The following is a 27,312-nucleotide window of genomic DNA, read 5'->3' on the forward strand; positions in this document are numbered from 1 at the left end:
ATCCTCAAGCTTACATATCTCTTTTGTCACCATATTCGGATTTCTCTTTATTTCTATTGCATTCTCATCCTTTTGCACCTCTACCGACACTGGTGTAGTCTTTCATCCCCCTTTTCTACTTGTACCATAAAATTTCTTTAACGCTGATATCTTTTTTCAAATCAAGATTTGCCCTTTTTAAAGAACATGTTCTATGTTGGAATATTCCATGCTCATCACTGTAGAAAGGTGTTTCGATTACATAAAACCTTCACTCTGCAGTTGAAAATGACTTTTTAACGATAGGAATACACAGGAAAATAGGCCTTTAATAGGTCTTTAATTCAGATGTTAACAAGGCATTTGTGTTTGGCCTATACACAACTATTTGTGCAGTAAGTACTGGCAAAAAAGAATAACAGCTTACTAAAGATTTTCTCCTTTTGTTTACTACTGAGGTGTACACTTTATACAGTACATACAATACATACAATACACAGCCGGCAGAGGAATCCTACTCTGTTGGGCTCCTGAGCAAGGCCCTTAACCCCAACTGCTCCAGGGGTGCCGTACAATGGCAGACCCTGTGCTCTCTCCCTGTCTGTGTGTCTCATGGAGAGCAAGCTGGGGTATGCGAAAAGATAATTCCTATTGCAAGAAATTGTAAAGGGTTAATAAAGTGATGTTATTATTATTATTATTATTATTAAAGGGGAACTGCAATGCAGTTTTATATTTTGGGGGTTCAAAAGAATCAGCTTTGATGAGTGCATTTCAAACCACAATAAAAGTAAAATGTACACAGTATCTTGTACAACCTCCAATCAACATCAGAAAATCAGCAAAATTTCCAGGTGTGCGCAGCCATGCGTGCCATGTTCTGTGATTCAGAATGAGGCAACAAAACTTCTGGTGACGTGATGAGGCCTTATGACTTTGTAAACAAGCAGGCTTGTGAATACATCTCTTTCAATCCAATAGAAATATTGCTCTCGACTTCCAGATGTTTTTGCAAACAAATACTACTTATGTGTTAACTCTGCATGCAGATCACATTGGAACATTTCTGCGAAGAAATGCCTCCTGCACAACCTGTACTTATTTGCTCGTACATCACATAACATTAGTCATTATGGTAACTAGTGAGCAGGAAGGGCCGCTTCATGTCACAATTTGTGGGAACTCAAATGAGAGTTTGTGACAACAAGGTGACTTACAGTACTTTCATGCAGTTCATGATTTTGTGATTAATTTGAAATTTGTTCATTTTTCTATAATGTCAATGAATTTATTTTGCTATTGAGATTTAATAACCTGTCTGACAAATTGGGGATGAAGTTCCCTTTAACCTAGACAAACATGAGATCCTCCTTACTGTTGACCATTATCTTTTTTAAAATTTTAACACGAAATGGACTTGCTTACAACTTGCTTATCAATTCTAGTAGACTGCTTTTGGGGTGTAATATCACCTACACACCCCACACTTGAGGGCCCTTTGCTTTACTAGTCTTGATCACTACTGACATACATACTGTATATGAAGACTGCAGACCACCAATGCAAATCATGGCCTTTCAGCTCTGGAACTATCAGTGCTTAGAACACAAGGTGAGACAAGAAAAGTCATAATGACTCATCTTTTGAATTGCACAGCATCTCCCAGATTTAACCTTCATGCAAGATCTATTTAATTAAAATGTATACTTTCTAACAAAGACCACTTGCATCCTTGTTCTCCTGAATAATCCTGAGTCAGGATAGACTTTTATTATTTTGCAGTTATTTACCAAGAAATGGCAGTGGTACATAATTGCTGAATTGCTGCTGTCAGAGAGAATCTCAAAGATTAAAGGAATAAAATGTATTCACATTATGCTCTTTTCACTTGTCAAAAACAAATTTTGACAACTATTATTTGATTTGATTTTCTGAAAAGTTCAAGGGTCTATAAATAGAATACAGTACACTCCTGAATGTAGTTTAGGTCACAAAAGGCTGTATTTGCCCAGATTGTACGTTTGATAGTAACTGGCTATCAGAATATTTTTTGTTCCATTATTTTCAAAAACATTTTTATAGCATTCGACTTTTAAACTGTTGACCAATACCAGTCCTAGAGTATTCCTACCATTTATAGAAAATGGTTTCTGATCCAGGCATTTAATAATTGCTCTCTATATAAATAGTTCATCCATTCTAATTACAAAGAATATATATTTTTTCCAAATCTTTTATGACAACTTATACAAAAATCTTAAGTGGATATATTGTCTTCAACTGAAAAATAGTGTTCTTTCATTACTTGGATCAAACTTCAAAGCATACTTATGGGATCTGCCTCTGAGTCACTTAATACTCATCTCCTTCTGGACTTGAGTGCAGCTTTTGATATGTCAATTACAGCATAAACCATATAGCTAGTCCTTCCCACATTTAGTTGTGTCTTATTTGGCTACCAGAAGGCATTTAAAAAATCTTGAATGTTTTCCATCTTGAGCTGTCCAGGTACTCAGCAAAATCCACAAGACTCCTTTGTGCTGAGACCTTTATTATCTAGTGTTTACATGTTACCTCTGATCATCTGGTCTGATCATTAACCATCAGGGACTTGGGTTTCAGTGTAATAATGAAGTCACTCAGATTTATTTGCTGACTAAATGAGACACTACTCTTTTGGTTTCTGGATTTTTCATGTGTCTGACATTAAGATATGGATGCAAGATAGTTTTCTGAAGTGAATCTTGTGACAAGACTGAGGCTATTCTTATAGGTCTGAGCATCAGCTTTGCAAAGCTGGTGACTTCGTTGTTGTTGTTGAAGATAAAGCCTTGATGAAAGATAGTGGACATCATGAATGTCACAAGGGTACCTTTTTCCATATGTAGAACAATGCTCAGTTAGGGCCTTTACTCTATTTGCTTCTGAAATATTTCTGCCCTGTTTAACTAGGATTAGACTACTGCATTATCCTACTTTCTGAGGTAACTACTAAGGTGGTAATTAAACTACAATATGGACAGAACTCTGCAGGTTATGATCCAACTAAAGTTACTCTGCATCATAATATAACTGTCATGGACGTCGGAAGTGACGAACCGTGGAATGGCAGGAGAGCGAAAAAAGACCCTATGCGTAGCGGTGGGACGGGGGTTAGCCCGGGCTCAGCTGTTCAGGAAATACCGTATAGAAACCTATGCCCTCAGGCCATGGACGTGGGGTGACCTGGTGCTAGGTGGGTCTCAGAACATCCTAATCCCCAGTGCTGAGCGAGGAGGAAAGCGTGACCCGGAAATATATAGCCCCAGACCGAGATACACCGGAAGGACAAACAAAGCACAGGAAACTAGGGACAGGACAGACTAGGAGCACCCTCTAGCTATAGAGGGCGTGACAAGAACTCCTACCCTGTGTAATTGCACACTGCCTAAGGACTTTGTTTTTCCTGGTCATAGTCCTGAAGAGGAACAGGCTTCACTTGGCAGCAGAGTCTTTTCTTGTCCTGCACAACATCTGAGGAAGAGGAACTCGCAACAAGATTTTCTCTCTTTATTGGGCTATTCAGTGATGCGTTTTCATTTTCTTTTCACTTCAGTTTGTCTATAGTATGTGTACTGCTGTGAGGGGATTAAGGTTTCTTAAAAAGAGCTCATAAATTAAATTTTGTTTTCTTAATATTATTGATACACACATACCGTATTACAGTATATACTTATGCAAGGGATCATGTAAAGAAATACATTTGCTTACATTGTCTGTCCTGAGTTTCTTGGCCGGACATCCTCCATCTATCGGATGCAGCATGTAATACAAGCGAACTTTATTTGCATGTTTTCGGCTCTAGAAGAAAAAAAGAAGACAGGATATTCATTGAATAGGTTTTGGAGCAATATCCGAAGAGTTTTTGGAACGCTGAACAAATTAAATGGTTAATGGAAATCTAGGAAGACCCCTAAAGTATTATTTGTTATGAAAACACATTTTAAACAAGGAACCCACATATGTTGTTAAAATAATACCCTGGTTATTTTCTTTCTGGAAATCCATGGATCAAAAATGTAGCAGAGTTTTCATTCCTTATTTTCAAATACAATGTTCATGGCAGGAACAAACACAGGCTATGAATGAGCTCTCTTTTGTGGGACCTTTTTTCCAGGCATTGAATGATAGATGCCATAATGAACTGAGACAACTGTAAATCACTGTAAATCACTGAAAAAACATACTACAGATAACAGGTGTACTAGCTTCTACTTGCCTTAAGGTTCTAACAGGGATTATGGGTACATAGAGATATTAAAACTCTTCTAAAAATAACACATTCCCAAGTCAAATCATTTAAGGGACTTGTAGTCACTGTAAGAAAAAAAATACTTGTCAGTTTTCATATGTGTTTTTTTAACCTGTGTATTGTGATTAGTATTGGATGCAGTGTATATGTCTGAATGATTTCTAAAATATGCAAACTCATCTTGGGAACGACAATCATCACCACTGTTCCTGAGAAACACCAGACCTGCATGAAGCATCACACCCGCCACACTGAATGGATTTGTCACAGGGTGAACTTCCAGAATAGCACTCATTGAAACATACAGTAGGTGCAGCTGCAAAATTGATGACAGTTGTTCTAAAACTGGTGCATTTTCATCAGCCATTGTTTGATGGTGACACATGAAATGTAAATTAACATATACAGTACCATAATACTTTTCAATTCTAGCATATGTAAAGTGTTCAAAAGTCCCATTCAAGTAAAATAACAGCCTTCACAAGCCCAATATGATCCAGGAAATTAGTTTGTTGGGAGCACAAAAATCTTGAGAAGGAAAAATGTTTTTAGAGGTCAGTGACTCAAGAATGCATGCCAGCAATTCTCTGAGATTGATTCAAGTTGCTAATGATAGGTGTGGCTAGCACAATTAGTGAAAACTTCGAACCTGAAACTTTAACTTGGAAATTTACTTTAAACTTAAAATCCATTATCAAAAACAATACCAACACATGGAAGGATCCTGTTTCAACCCCAGAGCAAAACCTGGCAAGCATATAGCTCTGAAAGAAATAAACAAGAGCAGGAGGAGACAAGCAATATGATCTTTATTTGCAAGAGCGCTCTCGTGAAGTCCAGTGAACAATCTGTTCTTCCTCTAACAGTCATTACGGAACTGTAATAACGCCAGACTTCACAAGCCATTTTACCTTCCAGATATCCAGCAGGAATAAGCTGCACAGATGGATCTGAACAGCATCTTACAAGGCTCATTACTTAAAGACCCAGTCACGCTTTGTTTGCCAAGATAAGCATGTTGGTTGGTTTATTTTCCAAGGCATTTAGAGTTATTCCTGTTGATTTAAGAAGTGCTGTAATTTGCATTAGCAGATGAGGCCATGTAGAGTTAAAGTCTCATTACAGCAGGTTTTGCTATACCCCACATGAGCAATATCTTTTTTTTGTTGCAGAAATCCTCCAATATTAATTACCATTCTAACAATGTACAAAACCTCATGTAATATATAGTTTATACCCTTTCATGGTTGTTTATTTTCCAGTGATATACCTTTAAAATGTACCTAACAGTCTTCTTGTCTTCACTAGACAGCTCAGCTAATCGTATTCTTTACCTCTCTGTGTAAGATGCTTTTTTTATCATTATTACTGATAATTATTCAAATATCAGAGTTGTGATTGTAAATCAACTACACATCATTTCACTTGAAAAGAACATAGTTGGAAATTTGATTCACCATCTGGTGGAAAAAAAGCAAGCATCATCATAGATGTATCAGTTGGTAAACTGCAGGACTAAAATGCAGGAGCAAAGGCTTTGGGTTTAATGATCAGAGTCTCCTGTAAACACTGCCCGAAGGACTGATGAAGGAGGGCATTCAACGGCAGTGAAGATTAGTGCAAAACAGCTTTGGATTTGTTTCATAATGAGCAGAGTTTTAGTGTTATTAACTGGGAAACAAAATCGGGCAAAGGCAAGTTTAAAGGAATATCATGTGACAAAGAATAAAGCCACAAAACACAGTACACTACATATTATACAATGAAATGTATTGGAGCAGCAAATACATAGGTTTACCTGGGGCTATGCTAATTAAGCATGCTGTTATCTATTTCAAGAACAAACTGTAGTAGTGCTGCCTGTACACTATTCAAATATTAATTATTCATTAATGCCTAGAATGTACAGAATCATTGTCTCTCCATCCTGTTTGAACCATTTTCTACCTTTTATTAAATTTTTTTTTTTTACTTTTGACACCTTCTGTTGTTCACATCTTGCACAAAATGATACCAAAGAACATATTTGTGTTGCACTTGTGAATAGATGCATACTGTATATATATTTCCTGTAAACTAGTAAAGTTAAATATATAGAGCTGCTTCATGTACTAAATTATATCGAGGCCTCTGGAAATTTCATGTTACAGTATATACAGTACATTGCTAAACAATGAAATGCTTCATTTTGACTTTTATTTTAAGTAACTGTGTCTAATTTAAAGGTGTGTGACTGTGTTTTACCATTAAATTTAAGCATATAACAGTATAAACATAATCCATTAACTTATGTTAAAAATGCTACAGTGTGCTTTTTAATGTTGTCACTAACATAACATCTGCCCTTTTAAGTTTACTTATGACCATCTCTATACCCCCAGAAGACTGAATTCTGTTTTTACTTAAATTCAGATTTGCCAGTTGCAGAAGAGCTTGTACCTTAAATGGATCAAAATGTTCTACAGTTGAAGATATTTTTGACTCCCTGAAATGCACGATTCCTTGAACCTTTATTCTGCTTTATGAATATTATATAGGACATTCTACGAACCATTTCCATGTCTCCTGTAATAAATTTTGAGTTTACTGGCTAAAAAGGCTTTTTAACAACCTAGATCATAAGAAGACAAAGGTATATGAACACTTAAATAACAATATGGCTTGACAGATATTGCGTGGAGACTTTTACAGGTGTGCTGCATGGAAGAAAAATACTCTGTTGTCATTAAATGGAAGAAGCTACTTTTTTTAGGGATCTGAATTTAAAGGGGAAGAAATGGCTAAAACACTTTTCTGTCATTCCAGGACACATCGATTCTCATCTGCTGCATGGCCACACTGCATCATTGTAATCCACTTTTCTAAACTTCACATTCAGTTTACAAAGACACACATTCCTCTGAAAAAGTTAGGGGAATTTGTGGTTAAATTTAAACAATCGAGGGGACAGCAAGGAAGAACACAGCACTGTAGTAAAGTACAGTACAAAGCATAATTGCTATACAGTACAAAGCATAATTGCTAATCAGTAGTTAGCAATTATGTGTTAATTTAGGTGGACAGTAAGCAAAAGCTGTTTTGAATCTTGTGCATACTGCCCCAGTTATTGTACAGATATATTTGTAATACATCTCAGCAATACTTTAATTTAGATGCAATAATTTAATATTAACATGGAATGCAACTGCATATTAAAAAGCTGTTACAAGCTGCTTATTATTTTTGATTAGCATTGAACAAATAGCAAGATTGTGAGAATGACAAATGAAAGTGTTGACAGAAACAATAACAAAGAAAAATGACTTTATTATATTACCTAAACAGGAAATAGATTGAGTTAACACTTGTTTCTACATTCATTTGAACAAGACATGACACCACATAAAGAGCTGAGGTCAATAGCCATTTCACATTGAAAAGGCACTGAACATGATTTAATTTGAAATTAATATATGATTCATATCATAGTCACAAAATGAAATGGTTAATGTCACTTCACAGGTATCTCAAGATTTTCAAACCCGCCAACCTCACAGGACCAGTCTTTTATAGTAGTGGGTTTTGCACTTGTCTAGATAGTGCAGATTGCGCACTTAGAGGTTCTGTACCAGGACATGAGTCAATCACAATGATATATGCTAGTCACTTAAATTACTGAATGTAATTGCTCTCATAGCCTTAAAATAAAACTATTACAGTGACATCAAGAGCCTCAAAATCCCCACATCACTGACTGTTCATTTGGTACCTGGTAGTGTTTGGGATTCCTGTGACAAATCCTGGAAAGTGAGGTACTACTGCATATACTACTCAATACAGTGTGGGTCTGCTCTGACTAACTATTGACTTCTATATTTCCTACAAAGCCCTGCATGTATTGTAAAAAATGAAAACACCTGGAAATGATTAATATAAATGCTATAAAAATCTGCCCTGTACGTTTCTGAACTTTCAAAATTGAGATGGTTCTAACAAAAAGTAAAAGCATAATAAACGTACAGTAAATGCACATACAATAGTATCAACTGCATTATCAAAAAACTGTGGCCAACATCATTTTAATATACTGTAGCTTTACTGGTACAAACAAAATAATAAAGCATATTTACATATATCTCAACAGTGGAGTTGTTGTAATATAAAATATAAGGAAACATGTCAAATTTAACATAGCTTTATTTCAGTATGTACAGTAACAAGATCATTTTCCATTATAGTCATAGTCTGCACTCCCCTTTTAAATTATATGCTCCCAAGCTATAATTTTTAATATACTTGTTTTCCTTAATCAGACTGCATTTGCAAAATAGAAAAGGTTTGAAAATCAATGTTGTGACAGTATGTCCTTAAATGTTACAAATCATATTTCATATTTTCATTATTATACTAGTATAGTTACTCTTTATTAGCAGAACATTTCAGACAAAATTTACATGACTGACTAGCTACAATAGCAAACTTCACAAAAGCCTTCACAAACATGACGAGCTTTACTGTCACTGTGGAAAGCTTCAAACTGACTAACATTGCTTCCTAATCAGCTTTAAGGTAATTTATTAAAACTCCTTTTTGTGGTGCAAATTTAAGTTGCAAATTAAATTTTAAATTGAATTCTAGAAGCTGACGACTAAATAGAAAACAAAAATAGAATACCATAAAAATCTGAAAATGGAAAACACGAAAAAAACTTTTAAACCACATTAGAATGGATAGCAATACAACAACAATATTTAAATATATCAAACGTACATACCATCATGTTAAGTGCCAAATTATAAGTACAGAAAAGTGGTTTATAAAACCTATTCCTGTAAGTTCAAATATGTCTTGATATGCAATTTATGAACATTGTTATAACAGTTTTAAATTTACTATGTAAACTTCTAACAAAGTAAGGTTGTGCACTGCAAAATGACATTTGACAAAATAAAATAGTTTCTAAAGGTCTGTCTCTCAAAATATTTTTAATGTCTTTATCAATGCTGTAAACCAGTTAGAAAAGTATTCAATTCAAATTCAGTTTAACTCATATTATACTGGTTATTACATATGCGTTACATGGGCTCTGTATCAGAAGATTTAAGAAATTAAGACATACTGTACAGCACAGAGTGGTCACATAATCCATTCTGTCTCACAATGTGGTTAATTCAGTTGTGTGCTCTAAATGTGTGCGTCACTTAAGTGCTTTAAACTGTGTTCATTACTGCACTTGAAAAATATTCAAGGGAACATTTCTGATAGTGCCAAATGCTGCTGTTATCATTCTCTGTCAGTGCTTGCACCACTAAATTCCACAAGCAGGATGTAAAGCTCAGCATGTTAAATTAATCTAAGGGATATTACAGCCTTCTCAATTTTGTCTTATTTCCAAATGCCTGAGCCAAACCAAAAACAGGAAACACAGAGAAATTAAATCTTGCTGAAATCTAAGAAGAAATCTTGATTATTAATCTTAAACTATACCCAAACTGTCAAAGTGATATAATGTCTTTTTAAAATATGATGCTTCCTCTTACAAACAGAATAATTCTTAGAAATCATTCTCTGTTTTATCAGTGCTGGATTTAACCATTAGATTTGTCAAATAATGCGACGGTCAAAGGTCACTGTGCACATTGAGCTCTAACGATAGAGAACAGTAGTTCACATCTAGCCTCTGCCATTAGTTAACTGTGAGGGGAAATTCCCTACAGATTGTGTGGGTAATTGATCAAATTTAAAATCCACAGAAACGAGAAAAAAAGGAAAGCCTCAACCCTGCAATAGCAGTGGTATGGGAGGTTTATAAAGTATATGTACATGTTTTCCAAACCAAGCTGCCAAGTATTATACTTGTATTATACTTCCTTTCACCATGTAAATCCAGAGCATGTATAGCAGAGCTAAGGGAGTGCTAAAAGCTCTTGGACAAGGAGCTGAATCAGTTCTCAGTGACATAATGTGCAAACTCCCAGACAGTTGACTATACACAGGTAAGGCAGGAATCCCTGGCCACATGTTAATTGTGAGGAATTCAGTTCAGACTCAAGTCACCAACCTCTGGACTTTAGGACCATACAGTACCTACAGTATGCTCTGACCACCTGAGACAGTTACCTGCCATCTTTTTAGAAGGTAATTTTCATAGAATGTTGGTGTTAGATTTGGACTAAGCTATAGTTTGGTCTTAGATCTCTATCAACAGTACTAGTGATGACAGTCATTGAAGTTGCATAAAGTGCTGCAACAGCCCTAGTAGATCCAGTAGATCCAACATTTTCACCTTGGAAAAAGTTAGTTTTTAAGTGCCAACCCATTATCAACTGCTGCCCGTGTCTGAGAGAACATAAGGATTTAAAGAAACCTTTTGTGTTAGCGTTATAATAATGTAAAAAAAATCATCTTCAATTTTGAACAGAGGATAGGGGAGCTTTAATTCAAATGTTAAGATTACTGAAAGACATTCTTGAAACATAGTAGAAAAAAATAATATTTCTCAAAGATTCATTGTTACATTAGGAAATGAAATGAAGGAGTGAAAAAGGAGGTAATTGAAGGAGAATATACTGTACGAGGTTTTTTACAGATAGTCGCAGGTGCTTTGAACAAACTATCCAGTTGTGTTTGAATATAACTCTTGTCAGAACCAGCAGGGACAAGCTGGTAGATACCATCACTGTACACTGTACAATGTACCCCAGATGGATAATTTTAATGGCCTTTGTGTCCTCTCTTATGGTTCTTTGGTTTTGAGTATTTGCAGAGACATGAAAAACTGGAAATGATAACTGAATGTAGGACCATACAGTACCTACAGTATGCTCTGACCACCTGAGTCAGTTACCTGCCATCTTTTTAGAAGGTAATTTCACATGCTGGTGTTAGATTTGGACTAAGCTATAGTTTGGTCTTAGATCTCTTAGGGAGGAAACGCTGATCAGGAATCAGAATTTTTTCAATAAAAATTAGGATTAAAGAAGAACAAATTAAATTATATTCTTCTATTTACAGCATCTTGCAGATGCTGTAAGCTCGCAATTATCCTCATATATTACATAAAACCTAAATGAAAATTAACACGTATATGTGATTCTGCATCAGGACTTTTCACATCTGTAAACTGTACTTTTTAAAATAATGAATAATAATAACTTACATCACAGAACTTGAAACACTGTGATCAAAACTGTGATCCAGAGATTTTAGCTTTTGTGAAACTTTTAGGGTGAATATTATAATATATTTAACAAAGGAAAATTTTTAAACCAATTCTTCTGTCAAATTATTGCCTCCTTTTAAATACTGTGGGCTGCCTTAACTGTGTATTAAAATGAAAACCTGCAAAAATCAAACTACAATTAACCACAGTTTATGATGTTTAAATCTTAAAGCTTTCATCTGAGGAGGTAGAAATAGGATACAAAGGATCTTTGATTATAGTTTTCTTTGTGTGTTCTTCCTCATCCTATTTATTTCACCTATTTACTTATTAAAGTAAAAATGATCACCATGAAGAAGCACTGTAGACACACTTTACCAGCACGCTTAGTGTACACATACTAATAAATCATTAGAGATGTAATCAGGATCAAATAAAAATAAAACAATAAAATAAAATATTTTAAACATCTGGATTGATACCAGATGTAGTAACATGTACAAAGTATAACATTTAAATGTATCTATAACCCCTTCATAGTGAGTGTCTTTGGTTTATCAGTACAAATATTGTTTATTGTGGCATCACAATATCATGCCTTTTGTGGAGACCTGTTCTCAGTGTTCCTCTTAATACCATGGAGATATTTTCATTGGTCTAAAATTCAAGAACTCATGATATTCAGTTAAGGTTGGTTTAGTTTACACTACACATCAACCTGATGGTGACAGTAAAATGCAGTCCTACCAGAAAGATGCTGTCTTTACTGTATGTACACCAAAACAACTTTAGTGGTAACACAACACTATGTTTTCAAAACAACATGTGAAGCAGTCAGATAAAACAATATACAAGACTTTGTGACATAACAATGGATGACCACTCAAATCTGTTAATTTTTTTCATTTTTTAAATAAATGTGAATACAATAATAAATAAGAAACAAAAAACATCTCGGAATTAATTAATGATTAAGTGCTTAAAATTGTTGTTTTTTTAATTTTGCATAAATGATTATAATGCCTACCATTGTGCTTTGCCTATTCCCAGGTCACTTTTGTGCCAATCTGTGCTTTTCAAACATTTTTCTGAAGCTAAAGCTTTGTTAGTGTCTGAAGAGATCTTGCTGAGGTACTTACAGCTTTAGCAGCACAGTGGGAGCCTTGTTAATTCTCTCTTTCACATGACGATCAAGGAACACTTGCAATTAATGAAAGTTAATTAAAAACCAGTCGGAGAACATCTTAGGTGTAAATTTAAATGCAAAGCCTCCCAAGTAAACTTGTCTCTGATGGGATTCATGAGTAAGAGGAAAAAATCAAACTCCTCAACTGCATTTTGTAGACTTTTGCTTGTATTTTCTTATGATTATTTCATCTTATTTTCAATGATTATACCCTGCAAATAACACTACTTTACTTCCAAGTTTAAAAAGGCTTCCCAGTACACTCATTTTAGAGTGTGAATAAAATCACACTGATGATCCTAATACTTTGCATTTTCTATTTTTGACTATGTATATAATAATCTACCAACAGTACATCAAAAAACATACTAGAGGCAGTAAGATGTGTTTTTCTTTTATAGCTGTATGTGTATTATATTAAAAAATTAGAGTGTGAAAAAGCATAACTTAAGTGATGGGAAAAACAGAAAGCGTTATCTAGGACAATTAATAAATGCAGTGTGATGACAGTTGTTGACAAGGATTTGAAATTAACAAAAACATTTCCCCACATTCCTCACCTCGCCTGAAAGCAAGAGTGACAGGCAGATTTAGTGCGACAATTAAGCATCAGCGGCCATCACTGGAGTAACGAAACATGTGAATAGATTAATCAAGGGCTCCCAATCACAGTCAGTTTGTTTCTTGATCTCAAGTAATTAATGCAGATGAGATAGGAGCACATGAAATCTTGTAGAAGAAGCTACTATACATATAAGACTACCACACAAGCCAATGGTCTTATCCTTTGTGTATGAGTAACAAATGTCAGTCCTCTAACTTTGAAGTTGAGTATTTGAAGATGAGAGCAGGGAGACAGCTTGGTTTTTCTTTAACAATGGAATGTAAAATACATTTCAGTGTTTTTCTATTTGCCCTCCACCCCAGTCTCTCCATGTGCTTTTATTTTAAATTGTATACACAATATACAGCAGTGCACATCTCCAAATGAATGATTGATTGGGTGCTTGCCGGATCAAAGATGTGGGCTGGCAAGGGAAACCTTCGATAGTTTCCTAACCACTGCTATAAATGGATTATAAGGATGAAAAGCAATGCTGTTTCCTGAGAGGTAAACAAAACTACAGCTAACACCAGTTTTATTTTTGAAGGCTTCATTAAACAAGCCTTGGATTTATGCAGTCACTTTAATTTTTAATTTTAGCCTTCATGGACAATCTATGTTATTACTGTGTGATACCAACTATTACTGAAGCACTGAAAATACTTTCTTAACTTGACCCAAATAAATGTATTTAAAAATCAAATGTTAGTTGGAGGCATAACAAATTCCTAACCAGCACAAGGGACCATATACGAAGCCATCCTGGGAGGCACTTATACAGACACTGAAGTAGCACATCATAGTCCTGTAAAAGGTCTACACATTTTCCTCAAAGTGGCTTTGACCGAGTTGGATCTAGGCTAACATTCACTAGACATGGTGACTTCAAGATCACAGTAGGTCAGCATTTATTCTGAACAATTCAGTTCATAATCTGTATGAAAAGAAATATGCTCTGATATTCTAGTCTGTGTTGCACTAGTGTTTTCTCAGTTCTTGGAAAGGGCACCAGGATAGATCCATGTTTTAAAATAAGATTTGAAATCTAAATAAAATGTCACAGATCTGTATCTGAGACTCAAGCATGGAGGACGCCGCAGGTCTTCCAAGTGATCCGTTTTGTAAAGCAGAGAAAGTCTTTGTGCTTGAACAATCTGATTTAAAGGATGGACCACTAGGCAACGATGAATCTGTGTGCTTGAAATGATCATTGAGATAAAACAATTTGGTAAGTTTGTGAGAAAATAAGAAAAAAATCAGATCAAAAATCAAAGTGTTCTACAGATTGTCTAAAACACCCCGAAAGGAGAAAAAAAGAGAAAAATGTAAATTGAGCTAAAAGCACAACATAAAAGATATTCCATTCACTAGGAAAGATGGATAGAAGTGAACATTGCACTGGAAGTTAAAATATTGCAGATATTTTTTCAGTACATCATCAGAAAAAAACTGTAAAACTGAAACAAATAGATTGAGAGATAATATGTGACTGGTACTAAAAGATGTAAACATATTATTTGATTACATCATCCATCTTTTAATGGCTTTATTCGATACAGGGTCACGGGGGAGCCGGTGCCTAACCATGCAAACAATGGGCACAATGCAGGAAACATCCACTCTATCCCAGGACACATTCACACCAGGGCCAATTTTCTCAGAAGTTAATTAACCTACAAGCATGTTTTTGGACCATGGGAGGAAACTGGAGCACCTTGAGAAAACTAATGCAAACGCGAAGACAAACTCCATGAAGATAGGACCTCAGGACCCAGAATGGCAAGGCAGCAATCCCTACCACTGCACCAACATGCCTTTATAGGTCATACTGTACAAAGTTATGCAAAATAAGATGGATTTCTTTATAACACCAGGTTACTCCACAAGTAGTAATTTTAGCATAACAATGAAACATTACAAGGACTAGAATGGCTAGTGATTTCCCAGTTGTACTTAAGGAAATGAGAGATGTTATTCATAGACCTTTAACGAACCATATTTCAGTTGCTGCTGAAGTTAGGAGCTGGACCCTCAGAGTGAAGAATTGCAAATGTAACACCAATTCCTAAAAAGGGGACAAAGCTGAACTAAGAAATTACAGACCAGCTTTTCATATTCTATAACTAAACAGCTATGGAAATGATAAATAAAGCTTCATTAGAAGAATATTTGCCAAATAATGACATTCTGAGAGAAAACCAGTATACATTTAGAAAAAGATTGTCTAGTATAATGTTCTAAAATACTTGGAGTAAGCACTAAAGACAGCTGATCAATCTAAAACATTTTGTCTGATTAATTTAGATTTCTGGAAGGCTTTGTATAAATTCCTTCATAAGAGGTTAATTTGTCAATTAAAAGTTGTGAGAATCCAAGATAATGTGTGCACATGAATTTAAAACTGTGTACGCTGCTTAGGAAACAGCAAGTTACAAGGTCTCTAACCTCTATTTGGGTCACTGTAAGAAACAGTACATATTGTCAGAATTGCAGTCACAAGAAACACGGAAAAAAAGACTTAAGATGAAGAAATAAGGATTGCTCATACTACTGGCATATGAAATCTAACTTTGAAAGATGCAAAGCATTCTAAACAGCAAGTAGAAGTGTACATTATACCTATAACTGTGCATATCACATGTTGATTTGAAGTTGCAGGAAACTACACATGAAAGAGATGTGAATTAGATGCGTTGAACTGATTTGAAAGAATTTAAGTTTGTCAAATGGTTATTTTTAAATTCTGTTTGTCTCTCTCAATCCTGGGTGCTATAAAAAATTAGGAGACACATCATATTAGGAGGAAGATGTAGCTTGAGATTAGACATACAGTAATAGAAATGAGCATTTATTTGCCTTCAGTTGCATTAGGGTGTTAGAGCTACTCCTCAGCAAAGTGCTTGTTAATCACAACAAATCTTTACTGTAAAGAGAACATGACCTCTAGCAAGCAGTGATTGACCAGGCAAATATCTCCTGAACAGCATGCGCTTCAAGACCAGAAGGAGACAGTAGTCCCTGAAGGTTGAAATCATTACCATGATGAAAGAGAAAGCACAGTGACAAGGCCTACTGTATGCTACAACTTCCTATATTGTTTCTCCCTCATTTTCAATTTGTCACGGCTCATGCCAGAGAAACAGAGATAAGGCAGGGCATTGGCAGTTTATCAGATAAACTAGGGATAGACAGAGTTGTAGTTTTTATACTGGGATGTTGATCTGTGAAAGGAATTACCAAGCAGTGTAAGTTTGCAACTGAGCTGTCTGCTTTTCAGTGCAGTTTTATTTGTTCACCTTTTCAAAGCTAAGACTCACAAACCATTATCAATATAGGTTCTTGATTGGTACACAGAAATACAGTATGTTGATTGTACAAAGGACTGAGCACTGTGTGTTTGTAAATCTTTAATTTTAATTTGAACTATATCAGCCAGCTGTTTAACTAAGCTAGCTACTTTTGTTTCACAGGTTATGAGCATGAATACTTTGGACAGTTTGAAGGATAGTTGAGCAATTTTTGTTGCTCAGAAAAGAGAAAACAAAATATGCACATTTTAATTTATATTTAAATTTAATGATAAGATACTGTACTAAAGGTCATGTACAGGGTCAATTACTGTATATTTGTGAAAGATAACAAAAAAAATGGATGGATGAAGCCTAAATATAAATTGGACTCCAATGCTTAATTACTGCTATACAGACACAAAAAGCTCACTCCTTCACTGTATGTGCTGTTAAAAGTTTTTAGGGACACAATCGTAATGAAAAATATAGCTGACAAACCAGTGAAGTACTGATGTGCTGCAGAAACCCCTTTTTCAACAAATTGAAAGTTATAGCCTTTTTTAACTCTTTAAAAGAAATATGCTGGGCTATTAAAACTGCTCTGAACTGCGTTCAGAAAAAGCACAAGACATTTTGGAAAAACAGAAGAATCTCAACTGCATCTTCACTGTCTTTGAGGCAATGATTAAAAGCTCTGCTCATCAAAATCAACTGCTTCCATAATGATTTCTGAGATTATACATACAGTATATCAAAAGATAATCTGTATGTATTGTCCTAAAAATAAATTTGACATGGTATAATACACTATACTGACATTCAATACAGTCATTGGCCTAACCTTAACCTCTAACATGTCTCTGCATGACGGATTCAGAGACAGCAATTGCTTTTTTGTCACCATCCAGCATTAAAAGCTTACAATGTTTTGCAAGCTCAATTGACTCACAGAGTTTAAGGTGTTTCCATTAGCATTATGCACATTAAGAGAATACAAAACCCTCCATGTCTGACATTCATTGCAAATTAACCCTTGGCAAACACAGCTGACACTTTTTTATATACAGTAAACAGTTTAATAGGAGTGAAGTCACTTAAATGCAAGATAAATGTAAGTAATGGGAATGCTACCTGCTGGTACTGGACCTGAAGCCCCAACTATAACTCCACCCCACCCTTGTAGAATTATCTCAGAATACCTCTGCACACATAAGCAAATTGAAGGAACAGGGTATTCCATAACACATTTGTACACAAGATATTTTGTCAAATATCTTAAACTTGGACTATAACAAGCTAAAAAAGAATTTCTACTGACTCCCTTTGTATATTTCTCAGAATTGTGTGAACCACCCTCATATTAAAAGTTAAATCTGTGTCCTGCACAAGAGAGAAAGGTGAATTCCTTTTCATTTGGATGAGAAGAAGACAATGAAAAGGAACCCTCCCACTTTCAGTTAGGTTTTCACTAAAATCATAATTACTGAGCAGATGCTTGCACGTTAATAGAAAGGAATGTGCAAAGGACGTTGGCATATTAAAATAGTAACTCTGAGTCTTATTGCTACAATTCCAATTGTAAATGTATCCTACAATTCAAAACAAATCACTATTGGAAACCTTCTACACATCCATCTTCTAACCGCTTTATCCAATACAGGGAGCCAGAGCCTATCCAGGCAAGCAATGGGCACAAGATGGGATACACCTTGGACAGGACACCAGCCCATCCAAGGGCACGCAGAGACACAAACTTGCACACACTCAAACCAGGGCCAATTTTCCCAGAAGCCAATTAACCTACCAGCATGTCTTTGGACTGAGGGAGGAAACTGGAGCACCTAACAAAAACCCACACAACTAAGGGGAGAACATACAAACCCCATACAGATACAGTAGTACCCCAGGTCCAGAACTGAACCCAGAACCCCAAGGCTTCACGGCAGCAATGCAAACCACTGTGCCACCATACCACTCGGAAATGGAAAACGTTCAACAAAAAAAATATTGTGGAAGAACAAAATGTCAAATTATATGGTGAATAAAACTTTACACAAAACAAATAAACTGAACTTTCCATTGTGGTATATACTACTGTGTGCAATTACTTCCCTTTTCATTTCCAACAACCAACAGAAAATGTGAATGGTGATTCAGGAAATGCCTGCTTATTGTTGTTTTAATCATTCTTGCCCTGTATGGCTGTTTTAAAAATCTTGTCCCTCAGTGAAAGAAACTTAAAAACAAACTAGCATCTTGTATACTATAAACATAAAGAAAATGAGAGGGACCCTTGAAAGCCTCAGAAGATATCCCCTACTGTCACTTCAATCCTGCAAAAGTGTGAGAAAAAATCTCACAAAAGTCTGAGAAAAAGTAGCACCCTCACCTCATAATGGGCCACTCTCTGGGATTCGGAGATAAGCTGAGCGCTGCACACTTTGCAGTAGCTGTCAGTGAAGAGCCCCTGATCCACCTCTTTAGACTTCATCTGAGGAGAAAGGACACACACATTAAAAGCAAGTTGCCAACCCAATCAGGAATACCATATAATGTTTGCCTTGTGGCTTTGTTGGTATGCAGCTGTTTCTCTCTTTGTAAAAGCCCTTCTTTGGCGACTAAGGGAAGAAATAAAACTCCCATTATGCAACTGTGTGATTCCTTGTGGGATTATAAGATACAGAACCTTGCGCATTGTTGTGATCCCTTGGGATTGTTGTGTTTTTCTTTTTTAGTTTTCTGTTACAGCTTAGTTTAGTATAGAGTAGAAAGATAGCTTGCGGAAGACTTTTCTTTGGCTTTAACACCCTTTTCTCGGGAGTAAGGTTTAGCGGGTAATTGGGTTGTAGAATAATGTAGTTTTTTTTGTTGATCACTTACCCCTGTGTTTTTTTTAACTTCCTAGCATTTTCCCTCATCCTACACTTAGCTGTGTGTGTATTTCCGTCCGTAAAACCCTGGCTCATATTTCAGTCCCCATTCGCCCCTAGACTAAGCCATATTGGGGACGTAACAGTGTGTCTAAGAAATCTTCACCAAAACAGACTTAATAAAACATTAAATGTCAGCAATCTTTCTCCTTTTCTAAACCATAATTTGTGGTTGATGGTTGATAAAAGAGTAAGAGAGGAGTTTATTAAAGTGAAGCCTCAGAACTGGGCAATGCAGAGTTAATCGAGTTGAATACTCCAGTGCCTGGTCATGTTCAAGTGAATAATGTTAAATGACGATTGCGATTGGCTGTCACAGAGTCACAGTATGAATGCTCTAGTCCATGGTGATTCATGAAGAGTTAAGATAAAGAGTATAAGAGACTAGATGTAATGCTGATTAAGTAAGACAGAGAGTTGAAGAGTATGAGAAGTGGGGCATCACAGAGCGAAGAGAAAACCTCCAGTACCTGGCGATTACTGAGGAGTTAAGTTGAAGAATGTAAGAAACTGTGTGTAATGGAGCGAATATGAAAGCACCTAGTGTTAGTTGTGATTTGTCAGTAGAACCAAGTGAAAAGCATCCAAGAAGAAAGATGAATGTGAGGTCTTCCCCGAGAGGGGACTGGCAGTGAGGAAACAGTATCCTGGAGGGGGACTGAAAGACAACGACAGACCACTTAACACTTAAAACATAAAAAACGAGTGAAGTGTGGCTGTGTCTATTTTCTAGTACTGACTGTGTCAGCATCCACCCAACTTTTTTAATGTATATTTCTGGAGATAAATACAAGAAAAACAAAAGCAGATACAAAACACCAACAGAAAATCCACCAATCAGAATACTGGTCACTCCTGTAGAGTCTACAACAGAAGCACAGAGTTCAAGCAGGATTCCATCCTGGTTGGGATGCCAGTTCATTGCAAACCACATGCTATTTAAAGACTTATTTTGCCAGCAAGCTTCTGGGAATTTCGGAGTAACCCAGAGCAAACCAAAGTGGACACCGGGAAAACATTCAAAAGTCAGCATAAGGTTTTCCAAGCTGGAATCACTTCACTTCAGGTGGAATCTGTGGAATCTGGAAGTCTATGTGCAATTAAAATGGATCACATAGTGGATAAATGTTTAAAGAATTGGAAAGTTTTGTCCTAGACTGCATCCTTATCAGCATTACCACCCAGCTTGTCTAGTCCTCTACCCTATATAAAGGTAACTGGGAAGGGATATATTTTAGGTAAGAAGAAAACATTTGTACTGAGAAAAGACTAGACTCTGTGGTGACTGTTCCACAGCAAGTAGATCACCTCTAAAAGAAAGGATAAAGCAATACCCAACGTTACCCTGTAGGTGTGAAGGTCAGCATACAATCTAAAACAAAATAGGAAATTAAGCTTTTTTTAGATCTGGGATGTGTGCAAGCTATTTTTTTCAAAGATGTTATCATGAGTATGAAATAACCACATTTTAAAATGCTTTCAAAATTGTATATTCCGGGAAAGTGCTGAAGTGGTACTGTAAAAAAATTGATTCATGACATTCACCCAAAACTACTCCACTCTCTCTCATGTTCAGCGTTGCTGTTTATGCCACTGAAACTGTTCTTAATGACAGGTTAGCTAATCTGGAATCACATATACAGTTTAAGGGAACTAAGCATGTTGTACAGTGTACTCTGTCCTGGCTCAACAATAAAAAGTGTTAATCTTGGGTACAAGTCTTTACTTTGCTAATGAATGGCTTTGAGCAGCTACAGCTGAGATACATTTTCCACTTGTCTCCTTCTAAAAATATCTTGAGCAAACTTCTCAGCTCATTAATAACACCAAGTACACTGCCTGTCAGTTAGCAGAAGCTGGTTTTTAGTGTTCTCTTTATACATTTACAGTACTAGATTTATTAGTTGAATGCTTTGCTTTGGACTGTCCTTAACTGTAGATCCCTCAGGAAGGCTAAGTTTCTTTCCATCCCTTGATCTTTTTCCTCATTTTAACTTGTAATCTTCAATGGGAAGTTTTCTGAAGTTTTTTTTTTAATTTGCCCTTTTGCCTGAAGCATACTTATATGTAGCTTTGCCAATTTTCTTCCCTTATGACCATATTAATAAAAGTTTAATACTTACAGTATAGAGCCTGTGCTCCCATTTCTCCTTCATACGAATCTTTCGAAATTATTTTGTAAATTATTTAGAAGATATGAGAAAAAATGGCAATATTTAGCACTACAGTGGTCTCATGTCCTGGTCAAGAGGGTGACAATGCTTCACATTTTGTAAATGAGTTTTCAGTTAATGTCTCAAGAGCGCATTCATCTTGACTAATGCAAATACTGCTAAATTGCTATGGCAGCTGAATAAAAAAATAGGAAGAGAAATGATAAATAAAGCAGGAATAATGAAGCACCAAACAGATTTCTTTTTGCTCCCACATCTAATCACATCAAATCCGATTCTACAGACGAGTTTAAAATCACTTTCATGATACTACTTTAAAAAAAAAATCCCTCAATGGTACACTATGAAAGATGAAGGAAAAATGAAAACTGTGTGAAATAAATCAATAATAGTGGTAGAGGTAGGAGGGGTGTGAAATAATAAATGTGATGGAACAGTGTGTGCCCTCTTAAGATTCAGATAACTTAAGTTGCTCCCTTTGAGGGAAAGATATTGACAGCCCTATACAAATCACTTTGTGGTGGAAAAAACAAATTTTAAATGGCAAGCTACATCTATGGTGCCTGAATAAGTCATGAACTCAGTGGTCTTTGCAGCTTCATCGGATTATTTGTTTCTGTGCCCAGGAGCACTGCCGCAACACGTACCTTGTTTTTTTTTTATTAATTCTGAACACCAATCCTGGTTAATATTGTATTACCTGCCTGAGCATCTATGGAGGCTCTCTGTCACAGGCACAAGCCAGTATTGTAAAAATAACTGATCAATCGAAGAGCTGAATGGGTATTGTTGAGAAAGCCCCACTGCTTGTCAGCAAGGTTCCATTTCCTAAATTAGAATGCATTATTTGATTCAGGGCTTGATTGCTTCCACTTACAATCCATCAGTATTCAATTACTATACATTGTCCAAAGGTCTTACATTCTATTCCTTCATTTTTAATCCATTTTATAAACCTAAAAATTATTTTAGGTTAATTGAGAACAAATTGTCTTTGATCACTCAGTTTATATTACAGTTAATTTTATGGAATATTATGGGCAACAAATGAACATTATAGAATAACGGAGCTCAGCTATTAACAGGACCTTCAAAAAGAATTAAAAAGTGGCAGAAGAACTCGTGTCTCTTTTGTGCATTAGTTGTTCCTGATGACATTTGAATGAAACTGGCTAGCAAGCCACTGCAAGTAAACAAGATAGCTGGTCAAATCCTAGCATGATTTTCCTACAGGATAAATTAAATGTCTTTGGAATGTCTCAGTGGGTCCTTATTCAGACTTAAAAGGAAATTAAAAAATCTAGGCATTATTTATGCAGGAAAAGATCTGTACATAAGGCTTAAGAACTATCTAAATACTTAACCTTAGACCTAGCCAGAATTCAGTTAAGGGTTTTTAAGGACTACTAAAGCAAGGAGCTTGTCACACACTGTAGAACATTGCTGTTTTATTAGTCTACAGCAGATCTCCTCAGTCTACTCAGCTCATTTTGGACTAATTCTTGAAAGTTAGAAATCAGTTAGAATTTGGGGCATTGGTGATGTTGTGCATAGTACAAATAGAAATGCTGAGCACAAGTTTCTGGTGACAGCATGTTTCATGCAATTGTTTTCTTTAACACATTTCATCCATGGAGAAGGTGTTTGAATACACAGGTTGGTGTTACTCTAAAGGGCCATTCTGCAGCTATTAAAAGCATTGCACTATATTCACACCTGATTTCATCATATGACAAGGTGTCTACACGCATCCATGAGTAGTCAATTCAAATCAAATCGTGCATTCACTATTTTACACAGGATCACCTACAGTATCTTTAAGTTGATAACTGGTGTTACCATGGAATGGTGGGAATTGAGGCATACTTATGTGAGTTCATGATAAAGCACACATTTTTGTCACTGTGAAATATCTTGTTACCTTATGTATTAAATACCTTTAAAACTTCTCTATGAAAGGCTCCTGATTGACTCAAATGTAAAAGGCTTCCACTGGATTTTGTCCATTTTTAATTCAGAGAACACACATGCAGTAAATGCTTTGAGCAAAGTTCATTAACAATTGGAAAGTGAGAACTTTTTATGGACAGAACTGGTGACTCTGAATTTTAAAGACATACATACAGTAGGACCGATATATGATTTTTACAAAAATAAAGTATACAGATTGTTATTTTTTTAAAGGACACAGAACTGTCAGACATCTTTTCAGTCTACAAAAAGTTGCTCAACATGTTCAACACTTTCTACAACAGCAGTGTTACTTTGAAAGTAAGACCAGCAACTTATTTTACACTTTTTTTAACATCATGCATTGCAAAGAATTATACAGTGCAAAGCAGATGCACTGTCATATCGTGACCGTTTTTAACAGATGGCAGAATTCATTCCAAATATGGCAGGTCATTCCTATGCATGGTATTTGTCATATTCTCTCCAACTATCTACAAAGTCAATCATTTAGTCAGCATTCTGGATCTTAAATTTCTCGCTATTAAAGAAGTTTACAAAAAAAAGTGTACTGATATGCAAAACCAGTGTTCAAAATTAATTAAAAATATTGATGTCATTTTTGTAAATACTAGTTTGGGAACAGCATAGAGTACAAATCTTTAGATTCATAATTGGTGGGTGCTGCAGCTACTGCTGTTATACCTTGAGAGAGGTACTTTATCCCGATTGCTTTAGTACTGTATGTATAAATGAGGACCATGTTTGTTGAGGGTATGCTTTGTGATAGACTGGAGTCTTTTGCTCTTTATATACAGTACATAATGCCATGGAAAACAGGACACATTCTGGATCAATAGGCCATTGTTTGGTTTGAATACATAGTGGTTTGAATACAATGAGGTCTACATCAATAATAGATTATGAGAAATTTAAAGGGATTTATTGTCTTAAAGGTAAAATTATGCTATTTTACAGATCCTTGTATAGGTAAAAAAAAAAGTGTGGTTCTCAACCCATTTCAATAAAAAACCTATGAATTCTTCACAAACACATAATGAATTTGGTTTTTTAAATATTTTGCACATTCTTCATACTTCTTCCTTCATCAATGCATGCTGTACACTTGTCATTTGTATCCTGAGCCTGGAACTAGAAAAAGAGTAGCTCAGTAGAGATCAGTAGAGCTTCTAATCAGTAGAAATGAACAATATGCTCAACTGTTCATTACAACAGGCCAATTGACGTGTAGGTTAAGTCACTACGGAACTCCACATTATGGAATTTAAGGCAGTCAATGTGGAGCTGAACTGACCAGGTCCTGAGATATCACTTGTTTCCGTTCCTGCAGGGTCAATCCTAACGTGACATGTCAAAATAACACAGATTAATATGCTACTTGGATACCAACAGCTTTCTTGTGAGATCAGAATGTGAAAGATATGTCCCTTAAGTTTAACCCAGCAGACTTGACTCCCATTGGACACTTGTAGGATACCTTGTGGAATTTAGGGCTCATAGACCAGTGAACATACATATCCTTGTCCAAGTGATGGGACAGAATCACACAAGACAACATCTGCAACTTCGTACAAAGTATCAGGCATACATAAACAATTATAATTGCTTCTAGTGGTGGCTACTCACACTTTCAGATCCTTTTTAATGACTAACGTTAATCAGCATAATGGATTTATCTACTGTATGTTGCATCTTGAACACCTGCTATAAGAAAGAATTTCTTACAATTGTAAGTGACAACTTTCTTTTGATGAAGTATATTATAGTAATTTATCTGATTAAAGTATAAAAAAGGCACTGAAACTGTGCTGCACTGCAGTCCTTTCATTTCAGAAAAGCATGAGAGCAGGGAGTCTCAACAAGCTTTCATTCTGCTTAAAAACCTTGATATACTGTAAATCAGTCAAAAGTTATTTACTAAATAAGAATCCTCTGCTTCAAGTAATTTACTTATATCTTTTCCCTTTTAGAATAATTTTATTCTCTCTTTGACACTCTTTTTTTATTTCTGTTATATGGTGCAAATATTGCTCTTCATTACGAAACATTTTCTACAGAGAAAAGGATTAATATGTTCACTACACAGCTTATTAAATAGCATACTGCTCCTAATGATTTAGAGACCGTCATGATTTCTTGAAAATCATAAAGAAATTTAAACTGAAAAAAATTCTTCATTGGAACTGTAGATTGATTTTACTAATCTTTGCAGAGCCTTCTATTAGATGTAATTGCTTCTCTAAAAAGTTTTAAGCACGCTTGCCTTTGTAAATGAACATGTTCCAAATACAGTATGTTTGTTAAACAGGCTTCTATACTAGTGATCAGATACATAATTGGCAAAAAGAATTCCAATTCCCCCATCAAATTGCCAAGACTATCTAGGGAATGTATACTTTATGCACAATTTTGTTCAGACTTTATTCTGTCAGAGCCAGAGCTCTGCAGCACGCATGAATAAAGAAGAACAAGGTAACTATGCATCTCAGTGCTGATGTCACACGAGTGGAAATCAAGCCTTTGGAAAGAAATCAATCTCAAACTACTAAATTGCTTAATAACAAGGGTCAGCATTAATAATGAAGGATAATATTGAAGCACTACAAGACAAATCTTTACTACAGTAAGAAAACAAATGCCATTATACCTTTTGACAAAATGTAATGTTAAGAGTTTATCAAATTGTTCACAGTTGCTGAACTACTGTAATACAGTACATGCATACACACCACTTCTAGTATGGGTTCATAGCAAATAAGGAATTAACTGTCAGATCCATGAGTCCTATACCACCTGTTGCAATGTCAGAAGGAAGCTTTTCAGCTTCCTTTTATTCACAGCCATTAACAGCAAGTTAACACCTCAAAATAATTGGATCATTTTAAAATGCTCTGCTCACATAATTGTATGAGTCTCTTTTATAGAAGACAACAATATTAAGGTTCATAAGTCAGAATGACATTAACGGAAACTGAAATTTATGAAGGACCCTACTATCGTGTGTAAGATGAAGTGCCACTGCTTATTGAAATGCAACACTAGAAATAGCAGTAGGACAAGATAAAGCCTTACACCACAAGCATAGAAAAACTTTATTGCTGACCTTGAAGTTACCCATCTAATTGTCAGTATTTCTGAATAAAATATGTGCCCAAGCCAGAACTAAAACTTTTTAGCAGTTAATGTCACTATGTTATGCACACCTAAATAAAATCAGGAAAATAATACAACATGTACCATATATGTCAACTGTCAGTAACTTTAGTGTACATTCACACATGATTAATTTGATGGTGTAAGCATGTAAATAATTAATTGATTCAAGAATTTACCCCCACCATACTTGACAGAGTGATGCTCTGTGTTGGGTTGCCATGACATGGAACATTTTGCATTTAGGCCAAATTAGACCAAAGGGAAGACCAGAAAGAATAATGTATATACACATAGGAGAGTGGAAGTAGGCATTATTAGGATTCAACCTTTCTACCAAGCTTCTGTTATAAACTCCATTTAACACATGTTTTAAGTACAACTTAATTCGTATTGAAATCACTTTTTTAGTTACAAGCGCCTTCATGAAGTGACTGGGATATTTTTGACCCGTGAAGATTTTCTCCCATCTCAGCCACTAACATCCGCAACTCTGTCAAAGTCATCAGTGACTTCATGATGGCTTAACTATTTCTTCCTTGCCCGGCTGCTCAATTCTGGAGACACAGTCTGATCTAGGCAGTGATCAACGT

At 35.6% G+C, this 27,312-nt stretch overlaps 1 protein-coding gene across 1 annotated transcript in view; it reads right to left on the minus strand.

Annotated features, from left to right (window-relative positions):
• zmat4b (zinc finger, matrin-type 4b) overlaps nt 1-27,312 on the minus strand; it is a 107,017-nt gene that overhangs the window by 54,254 nt on the left and 25,451 nt on the right. The window contains exons 2-3 of the mRNA XM_088935558.1: nt 18,881-18,982; nt 3,730-3,819 (exon numbers count right to left, since the gene is read on the minus strand). Of these exons, the coding sequence (XP_088791684.1) occupies nt 3,730-3,819; nt 18,881-18,982 (192 nt within the window). The remainder of the gene's footprint in view (nt 1-3,729; nt 3,820-18,880; nt 18,983-27,312) is intronic.

The sequence above is a fragment of the Atractosteus spatula genome, chromosome 2 (genome assembly GCF_055471065.1).
Source record: "Atractosteus spatula isolate fAtrSpa1 chromosome 2, fAtrSpa1.hap1, whole genome shotgun sequence".
NCBI classification, from domain to species: Eukaryota; Metazoa; Chordata; class Actinopteri; order Semionotiformes; family Lepisosteidae; genus Atractosteus; species Atractosteus spatula.